This window comes from Olea europaea, chromosome 18 (assembly GCF_002742605.1).
Source record: "Olea europaea var. sylvestris chromosome 18, O_europaea_v1, whole genome shotgun sequence".
Classification (NCBI taxonomy): Eukaryota; Viridiplantae; Streptophyta; class Magnoliopsida; order Lamiales; family Oleaceae; genus Olea; species Olea europaea.
The window spans coordinates 12,050,461-12,061,266 of NC_036254.1; the positions used below are offsets into that span (position 1 = coordinate 12,050,461).

At 36.0% G+C, this 10,806-nt stretch overlaps 2 protein-coding genes and 1 long non-coding RNA gene across 3 annotated transcripts; 1 reads left to right on the forward strand and 2 right to left on the reverse strand.

Annotated features, from left to right (window-relative positions):
* Window positions 1-2,779: 2,779 nt before the first annotated feature.
* Window positions 2,780-3,610, forward strand: LOC111366745 (probable acyl-activating enzyme 6). The gene has a single exon (XM_022987443.1). The coding sequence runs from the start codon at window positions 2,900-2,902 to the stop codon at window positions 3,608-3,610; it is 711 nt and encodes a 236-aa protein (XP_022843211.1). The 5' UTR covers window positions 2,780-2,899.
* Window positions 3,611-3,620: 10 nt separating this feature from the next.
* On the reverse strand, window positions 3,621-7,066 carry LOC111367465 (ribonuclease P protein subunit p25-like protein). Its single transcript, XM_022988354.1, has 6 exons — window positions 6,826-7,066; window positions 4,644-4,724; window positions 4,466-4,554; window positions 4,252-4,326; window positions 3,815-3,930; window positions 3,621-3,742 (listed from the first exon to the last, which is right to left on the reverse strand). The coding sequence occupies exons 1-6, from the start codon at window positions 6,946-6,948 to the stop codon at window positions 3,636-3,638; spliced, it is 591 nt and encodes a 196-aa protein (XP_022844122.1). The 5' UTR covers window positions 6,949-7,066; the 3' UTR covers window positions 3,621-3,635.
* A 2,875-nt stretch (window positions 7,067-9,941) lies between these two features.
* Window positions 9,942-10,750, reverse strand: LOC111366477. Its single transcript, XR_002697663.1, has 3 exons — window positions 10,449-10,750; window positions 10,118-10,325; window positions 9,942-10,024 (listed from the first exon to the last, which is right to left on the reverse strand). It is a non-coding gene; the product is annotated as an uncharacterized LOC111366477 (long non-coding RNA).
* Between the last annotated feature and the right edge of the window lie 56 nt (window positions 10,751-10,806).

Sequence of the window (10,806 nt, forward strand, 5' to 3'; positions counted from 1 at the left end):
AGATAGTGGTACTTGAGATTTAACAGAGCGGTTATCTCGTACAACTTTGTCATGGTGGATGAAGATCACTGTATTTATTTGAAAAGGTCCAACGAGAAATTTGTAATTTTATCTCTTTACGTAGATGATATCTTATTAGCTGGGAATGATAAGAGTATATTAAAACTATTAAGAAATGGTTGTCCTCAAATTTTGAAATGAAGGACATGGGTGAAGCAGATTATATATTAGGTATTAAAATCCATAGAGATCGTTCAAAGAGATATCTTGCTCTGTCACAAGAGCCATATATAAAGAAATTATTGAATGTTTCAAAATAGAAAATTGCAATCTCATTGATACTCCTGTATTAAAAGGTGAAATTCTAAGTCTTCACATTTGTCCTAAAACTCTCGAGGAAAAAGAAGAAATGTCCATAGTTCCATATTCCAGTACGGTTGGGAGCTTGATGTATGCTATGATGTGTACTCGCCTAGACATTTGTTATGCCGTAGGTCTAGTTAGCATGTATCAATTCGATCCAGGAAGAGAGCATTGGAAAGCTGTTAAAAGGATATTGAGATACCTGAAGAGTAATACTAATTACTCCCTGTGCTATTAAGAAAATTATTTGTACTTAAAAGGACACACAGATGCTGATTGGAGTGGAGACCTAGATGAGGGCAAATCAACTTCGAGATATGTATTATTGCTTAATAATGACGCTATCTCTTGGGGTAGCAAGAAACAGACATGTATTTCCTTGTCCACAATGAAAGCAGAATTAGTAGCAAGTGCTTCAGCGGTACAAGTAGTTATTTGGTTAAGGAGATTCTTACAACATTTAAGAGTCGTTAGTGGTGATGTAGGACCTATATTGATTAACTATGATAGTCATGCTACTATTACATATACTAAGAATCCCAAGTATCACGGTAGAACCAAACACATTGATACAAAATATAATTTTGTAAGAGACATCATAAGCAAGAAGGAAGTAAGTTTGCAGTATATTTCAACTCACCAAATGGTAGCTGATCCACTTACAAAACTTATCCCTAGAGATATTTTTATGACACATGTTAAATCTCTGGGATTGCATAGAATTTGAATTGTATACTATGTAAACCTTTTTCATATATATCCATTAATGAGCAATATTTTTGAGTTCACATGTTAAAAGTAATCTTTTATTGTGATTTTTAGATTACCATTACATATGCACACATAAAGTATGTCAAACATATTGAGATTGGTTCGCTCACACGAACAATCACCTCAGACACTTAGAGGTGTGTTGAGGTGAGACATAATGATCATATTGTGTACATGATCCAGTCGCCTTGATGAGATATCAAGATGAGATTACAACAAGTAATCTGTATGACTTTATTTTTTTGCTATCCATTACACCTGTTTTCACAGCCAGACCGAGTTCTCGATTTGAGATTACCTAGAGGAATAAATATGAGGAGAATTCGGGTTAGATATCGAGAAATATCTAAACTATGATCTATACAATATATTTAATTTGCAAGATTTGACATACATCCTAAAAAGGGAGAAAATATCGTAACACGTGTTTCATACCACGCGTGCTTTAACGACCAATGAGAAATGAAAGAATTGATCCCTGCTTCTTCATTGTATGAGTCTCTGAGGCACATTTGACCTCACTTATATATACCCTTATGACTTTTGACTGTTTCTCAAAATTTATTTCAGTGTTACTACTTTAGTATGTTGTCAATAACTATGGTTGATTCAGTTTGATGGGACATGTCTAGAAAAGTAGCTGACTTGAAATGAAGGGATTCAAGTAGGAAAGAAAGACTGTTTAACTAACACCTAAGCTTGTATTCATTGGTTGGACAATTGTATTGATTATTTGAGTTTTGTGACACAATTGTGAATACAATATAAATAAGAAAGTTGAGTATGTTTTAAAATAAATTGAGGGGTCAAAAATACTTGAACTGATGTTACAAAATATGTCTGTGGTATAGCGAGAAATATAATTCATCTTTCAGAGCTACCATATATTCCTAAGAGGTATATAGTGTTGTGTGCTCTTAAATTAACTCGCTTGTCACACGATCCATTTATTTGTATGAACTTGGAGATTTTGAGATTAATATAATTGATATTATACTAGAATCAGGTCAAGCCTTGAGAGATATTGAAAGAAAATGGGTCGCTCATGTGGGTTGACCCGACCCGACCTGATTTACATGGAAATGATTATTGGAGGGAGAAGTTGAAACTCAAATTTGAAAATTAACTTCTCTTAATCCATAACTTACCATATACACTCACTCCACAAACAACCAACTACAAGAAATTCAAAATTCGGGTTCTTTCAAGGTGTAAAAATTGGATGTGGTGGAGGCTCGATTTTTGGAAAAATTACATCTCAAATTGGGTTCTTGGTAAACAACAAACTTCTTCCTTGGTGATCGAGTTTTGACCAAGAAATGGGTACAAGGCGGTGTTGGAGGCAAGTAATTCAACCTCGCTTTGAGATTTCAAGTAGGTTTTACAACTTAAATTTGATTAAAAGTATGAAAACATGTTTTACAGGAGCTTATTCTAAATAAATAAAACTAAAAAGAAAAAGAAAAAAGTTCGACACGACAATAGAGGGTTGAAAATGAAAAATATGCTTGAGAAATGTTACAGGGAAATTAGAAAGGATTTTGTTCAGAGAGAAGACAAAAAAATAATAATTTAACGATACAGACATTTACAAATAACTTAATCCAATATGCTTTGACAAAATTGATTATGATAGCATCATCACGTTGTACCACAAATCGTGTACTTTATTAATTCCCACGAACCTTATCACATTAAATTCATATTATTTTTAATGATTGCTTGCCACTCCACTTCGCAGTTTACACAGACGCCATAGCCGATTATGGAAGAACTGAAACCAAGCTCTCCCAATTCAAGCCCCCTCACGCCCATCGGATTCCTGGAGAGAGCGGCCACTGTTTATGCAGATTGCCCGTCAATTGTTTATAACTCCGCCACCTATTCTTGGTCGGAAACCTATCTCAGGTGCTTGAAAGTGGCATCTTCGATTGTATCGTTGGGTATCAAGAGAGGCCAGGTGGTTTCTGTGGTGGCGCCGAATGTCCCAGCCATGTACGAGCTTCATTTTGCTATACCTATGGCCAGCGCCGTTCTTAATACCATCAACCTCCGCCTCGATGCGCGCACCATCTCCATCCTCCTCCACCATGCCGAATCAAAGCTTGTTTTCGTTGATTGTCAATCAGAATCTTTGGTTGTTGAGGCCTTGTCTTTATTCCCACCGAATTCTCAACGCCCTCTTCTTGTTTTTATAACCGATGATGAATTTGAATCCCCATCATTCAATATGACTTACGAGGGCATGGTCCGTGATGGTGATTCGAATTTCAATTGGGTACGCCCTGAAAGTGAATTCGATCCTTTAACGCTGAATTACACCTCCGGAACCACCTCTTCGCCGAAAGGAGTCGTCCATAGCCACCGTGGGGCATTCATTATGTCAATGGATTCATTACTGGAGTGGTCTGTGCCAAAACAACCAGTGTACTTATGGACTCTGCTTAGACAAGTACTAGAAGCAATAAATACATAATTGATTAATCGATGGGATCATATGACTATATAGTACCTTGATAGTTTGCATATCCACCTCTGTTCCAACCTCCTCCCCTCCCTCCCCCTCCCCCTCTTCCTCTGTTACGAGCTCTTCCACGTCCATACGCATCTAAAGATGAAGTAAACAGTCACTAAGTTACCGACTATGATAATGAGTACAGGTGCATTTTCTTGTCATTACCTCCATTACCACTGTTGAACACTGCGCGTACTTGTCTAGGAGGTTGCTGTTGCTGTGGCTGCGGCTTATAATTATATTGTTGTTTACTTTGTTCCATATGAGCTGGAGCTTGGTACCTACAGATGCACAAAGAATATTACTTCAAGTCAAAGAACATACATCTGTCATAGAATGTTTTAAGGTCCAACTAAAAAATAAATAAAAATCTGAAAGTTAAAATGCACAGGGCAACATTTGTTGAAAGTGCTACTACAAGAGAAGCTGCTGAATATCAGAAATACAGTTTAAACAGCTATTTTTTCAAACTTGTCATCTGGGCAGGCATTTTGCATCAGGAAGAAAGGTTATGGCATTAATCAACCTTCCTGCCTCCCTCCCTCTCCAACTTTTGGATTTGTCCTTCATAAATAAACTAATAACAATTAAATAAAAACTACCCTGGAGAATTCTTGTTTAGCTCCTTAGTCGACAAGGTGATTGAAATCATCGAAACATGCCGAGTTTGCTCCACACTGTATTAGAAATTAAAATCAATATCAGACAATATTGGAATGATGAATTTCATTACAGAAGATCATATGGGACACCAAGGGATCCATGAGAGTGCGCACATAATGTTAAGGGTAAAATTTTAAAAAAATTGAAGCTTACGTCTCAAGGCCCTCTTCAATGGGTTCAAATGTATCGGTTATTTTTAATGAACTGATGGCAGTGTCTTGATGCAGTCGAGGAATTCTTCTCTGTTGGAAAAGCAAAAGAATGAGGTTTCCATGTGGTAGCTTAAATAAAAAGAAAAGAGATAAAAAAAGATACCAATTCAAAACACCACCTTTATAATCTCTGCAATAGCCACTGTCTTGCTTATAGCTTGACCCATTGCTTTCAAGACAATATCATTTCCACGTCTCTCCTGGACACAAGATGTTGATTATAATGTATCTCTGGCAGTCTAAATAACAGAAAAGTGAATTAAATGCATAAGGTAACTTGATCGACGCTTTATACAGAAACTCTCCTTCCAAGTCTCTCTGGTCAAGTACTATGGTGCTATCCCATAAACAAAAAGTATCAGTCTTTCACAAAAATCAAGTGAAATTTGTACTTCCCATAACATTGATCATTAATGACTTAATGTATAGATTTCCTAATGTAATATGGGTAAGCTTGTGAAGCAAGAATTCAGCTTTAACGAGCAACTTCCATCAAGTTTGTGAAGCAAAGAACATTCTTGTACACAAAGAGATATACAACAAATAATTTGCAACGTACCACCAGATACAGCGAAATTAAATGACATAGAAAAACAGATAACAAGTTTGTAGACAGGAAAAATGAATAATAATCGCCCTTCAGCAAATCAAACCGAAATAATTTTCAAACTGTACCTGTTTGGATCAAAAGTCATGCATAGAGCAACCCCGACCAAACGATGGATTCTAAAATGATAGTCACTTCCACAAAACTGTACAATCCTCCATAACATCCAATTAATGATGGTCACTTCCACAAAACTGAATTCAGTTGGCATATACTAAGTCAATGGCTTATCTAAGAACAGTCAGATTGAATTAACCTTGCATAGCAAAGAAGACTGAAGTTCCATTTTAATCATATCTTGGTCTTAATCTACAACTCAATTATAGATAGATTAACTACACAGTCTAATTAATAGCAAATCTTCTCTCTTTCTTCAATTTCTACTTGGATCAACGTATACTTGATTTTAGACTCAGCCAATGGGTATCTATCAACAGTGAGAAGTTTCAGAAATTTTGATCTATGGTTGCTATTTAGGGTTATGTTTGAAATGACCCTTCAATGACATTGTATTATTTTTATCTTTGATTGTCCTCGATTATTGCAAGATTCTAACATGAATTACCAGTAAAACTATAGTGGACTGTAAATTCGTGGGCAGTATTAATCTATGTCAGGATGAAATGCATAGTTATTAGTTAGTAGGAAGCAACGCAGTCCAAATTTGATCATGACTACGCACTCCAGGGCTGTCACACCAGAATACAACACAACAGTGTCAACACAAAAAAGAAGACTCTCACCAAACATATGAATGCACCTAATTTGATCGCATATATTATGCATAAAGTCGATTCTGAACAGTTATCATCAATCAAACGTATTTTTTCTAATGAAGGTATGAATCCATTGCCACAGTACTCCAAAAATTCAATTAAGACAAACAAAAATCTCCACACAAAGCCCAACTCTGCCCCCTGCCTCAGAAAAAAATTGCTTACATATCTAAATAAAGGTAAGTTACTCAAAATGCAATGAATGAATATAATATTTATCAATTGCATCTCGGGCAGAGTTGTAAGCTATGGAAAGTATAAAAGGAATGAAAACTGAATTGCAGTCCTTGTTGAAGCTACAAGAGGAGAATGGGAACAGAAACTAATTAGTTATTTAGAAAAGCAGAAAAGGAACTATATAATCAAAACTACATAAATCCATAACGAGGACTGTTTGGGCTTCAGGTACGACAACTGCCATCATAGAGGAAAAAATGAATAGTATAATGAGGAATGACATACCATCACTCATCAAACTCCCGTACTGAACATTCTTCATGAATAGTTTAATAATTATGGTTACAATGATTTAATGACAGGCAGGCATTACATAAATGTCACATAAAAACATTAAATACAATAGATATTGTGAATTTAATGAGTGTTTGTGCAATTTTTCTAGCACATGTGTGCGCCCGTATGTTTTGTTGCAAATCAAAAACGTTAAGCGGAAAACCATTTAACAATTAACCCAAAACAAATACAGAAAAGAAACCAAGGCCTCCAGCAAGCAAAATAAATATCAAAAATAAAAAATAAAAAATAAAAAAATCTGAATAACCAATACACACGAACAATATCATCACACTAAAACTCAACGAAACCCTATAGAACTCACATATTCAGCAATGTAAATAATCAAATCAATACAACCACAAAAAACATAAATAATTAACGAAAATCATTAAAAAATGGTACCTGAAGAAGTGCGGTGGCATAGCTGATGTAGTTACGAACCAGACCTTGAGAAGTGATACGAATCTCATTTTCGTTTATCGGAGATTCTGGCTTCGGCTTCTCCACCTTCTGGTATCTATCCATTGGTAGTTTAGTCTTTCTTTGGCGGGAAAAGGAAACACTTAGAACCCTAGAGAGAGAGAGAGCGAGCGAGAGAGTAATGTATGTATGTGAACAGCCACAACCCTGATATTGGAGCCAACGACTATAAGAAGTGGTTGTGTCATCCTCATAAAATTGGACTTTATGGGCTTCACAGGCCCGAAATTATAGCGCCAATGCTCAGACCTGGTGTTGCTTATGCACATGCGTCATTTTAGGAATTAGTTACGGAACTTTTTGGGTCAACGTGGGCTGGGCTTAATTATGAATTTCTTAAGATAAAAAATTAACTATAAGTAATTTCAAAACTAAGAAATAAAATTTAAAACTTTAAAAATCAGATATGAATAGAATTTTATTTATGAAATAATTAATTAAATATATATTTTATTAATTAAATATATTAATGTCACAATATTATATAATTTAGGATTACAGTTATGTATTAGTCACAATTACAAATCACAAAATTTATGGTTCACAACTTATTTCTCGATTACAAATTTATCAAAGTATAGGTCACATATTATTCAATGGTGACAAATTACAAATTTAAGTCATAACTTATTTCATAGTCAGAAAATATCAAATTAATTGGTCATGAAATATTTTTAGTTCACGAATTATCAAATTATTGGTCACAACATAATAAACATTTGAGTCACAAATTATATATTCATTGGTTATATATTATTTATTGGTCACAATTAACCAAATAATTTGTGACCACGACTATCACATCACCACTCTTTATGTCACTCCATTGCCACCGTCCCCACCATAACGCCATCACCATTGTCCCGCTACCATACCAACACCAATACCAATCCCAAATGATTTGTGACCACCTCTATACTTCTTTTTCACGTCCTTCTCTCTACATGCCACTACCAAATGCTCCACTGCCATCATCGCTATCATCGGTGGATTATCACCACCAACATCTTGTTTACAGCCATCTTCGTCTTTATCATCATATCCATACTCTAGCAAGGGAAAAAATTATAACTCAGTAATTTAGTTAATACCAAATCACAAATTAGGTGCATACTTTGAAAATTCAAAAATCAGGTATGAGGTAATTAATTAAAAATATTTATTAATTGAACAAAATAAGGTTATAGTTATACAATTATTGGTCACATGTACATAATTACAAGTCACAACTTATTTATTAGTCAAAAATTGTCAAATTAATTGGTCACAAATTATTTCGAAATCACAAATCAAAAATTTTATAGCTAACAGTTTATTTAATTGGTCACAAATTAAAAAAATTATATGTCACGGTCTATTTATCGGGTCACATTTTCGAATTTATTGGTTACAGAAATTATCGAAATTTAAGCTCGCATTTTAACAGTTAGCCACAAATTACTAAATAATTAGTCACGTACACTCAATCTCAATCCCGATACACCACCAATACTTGGTCACAAATCGACCAAATAGTTGGTCACAGACATTCTTCGTCCCATTCTGTCGCTACGCCACCACCTCCACCGCCACCATCACAACCACCACCAACAATAACAATAACATAACACCACTGCCACCAACATCACCACCTCACCACTATCACGACCACCACCCCTCAGATTTGAACCCACACCACCATCGTCGCCCCTACCACTACCACAATCGCCACCATCACCATATCATCATGCCCTCAGCAACCAAGACTTTCCCTTCCACAATCTCGATAGCGATGCTGCATAAGAAGTTGCTACAATGTTCGCAACACCACCACTACAACCACCACATGGAAAATAAGTAAAACCACCCACAACTAACATCAAAACAATAACAAAAAACGAACACCACACTGATCTGCGCTACAGCGACGCTGTGTTGTTCGGGATCATCGTGCAACTTTTTCAACACTGTGAGCAGCATTGTAAAACGGCGATCACAACAAAGCGCCGCTCGAAGACGATCTCAGTGAACATTGCTCGGTGATGACGGCCATGTACAGGGGAGAGGATAGAGAAACACAGAGAAAGATAAAGGGGAAGACGAGGGAGAGCGTTGCTCGCCACTCATAGCGATTATCTCCGCCGTGATCTGGTGACTGCTGCCATGTGGAGGAAAGAAGAGAGAGAGAGGAGTGAGAACGCCACTCACTATGATGAGCTCCGTTGTGATCCAGGGACGACAGCCTTGTAGAGGAGAGAAGATTGAGAGACAGAGAGATAGAGAGAGGAGGGAAATAATTGGGAGAAAATAATCTAGGGTTTTAATTGGGTGGGTTGGGTTATATATATTAAAAACCTAATTTTTGAATAAGTTAACTTTAAACTTTATATTTGAACTTCAATCTTTAAACACTTGTATGGACGTAATTTCCTCTTCTAGCAAATATTAACCTTCCACGATTGCTAAGAACAATCCTGGACAACCGTTGCCACCACCCACCTTTGACTGCCACCGATTCCGCCCCCTTACACTGCTACCTCCGCCACCATACCACGAATAGCCATCATATCTACCACACCGCAAACACAACCCCCCCACCAAAAAAATCTCTAAATTCGCCGTTAGCACTATCAACAATCACCACCACCACAACAATCAATACAGGAAAATAGATGAGATAAAGGACCTCGCCGCACCTCGACAAAAAACTACACATTTCATTTAATGACACTCAATGCCATCTAAACTAGTATTGTAACATCAACGATGCTAAACAATATTGCTCTTTAAATGGAGTGCATTATTGAAGAATTTGAAGATTCTGCTTAAAATCTAGATTTTAATCCGAATCAACTATTGGATTGTTAATTAAGAATATACATTCTTATAGTGATTCATGAATTTTATGCACATATTCTATTCACGTTTGAGATCGAATTGAACTGTACAGAAGAATTATCATTTTTGGATCATTTTCATAATAAATTGGAAATTTACATTGAGTTCTTGATAAAGTCAAAATTTTATTTAGACATAACTCTATTACATTTGATTCAACCACTGCCTTATACACCACTCTTGAGGATCAATCTACCATTAGAAACTTCAGTCGAATCCAATCTTCATAGTTCTAGCACGACAACTGTCCAAAAAAAAAAGTCCATTAGCCCTCGACATAAATAGTATAATATGAGTGTAAGCATAAATAAATATGATGAAAGGGTCTGGATCTTACATTCAGAATTTGTGGTGATCCAGTTTCCACTTGTACCAATACACTAATATCCTGCATTCGTGTTCAGTTCATGTTTTAAAGATGAAGCCGTTGAAATGGTGGAATAACTCTCTAAATCCCATTCGAAACTGATTTTTGGAGAGTCGTTACTAAATTCATTGTCGTCCAGCGCTACCTTTAAAGTGGATCTATTTCGAAACTGCAAGACCTAAAATCACACTATTTTAACATAGAAACATTAATAATTTCTCGAACGTTATATTTTTAGTTCTCCACTGGAGACGAAGCGGTGAGATCAATAGCTTAGAGTATTAGAGTACATGGAACTCACCTTTCTACCAATGTACTTTCCTCCCTTCTCAGACTTGTCAACAACAGTAGCCCATCTCATTAGCTCTTTCATCCTGGATATGGCTCTGCTTTTATCGCCTTTGGTTCTATCCGTCTTTTCTACATTGTTGTGATAAAGCTTGCACCAATTCAATAATTGGCAAAACCTTATTTCCTGCAGGAGTAGTTTGAATCTGACTTGTCTTGTTTCATCTTCATTGAAAGAAGGGCCAAACGTGGCCTTTTCCTCAGGCTTTCGAGCCTCTTTAAGTATACAACTACTCTTCAAATATCTTCGGCCAGCAAAACCTATAAATCACCGGTTATTAGTATATCTTTTGACTCAATTTGCTTATTCA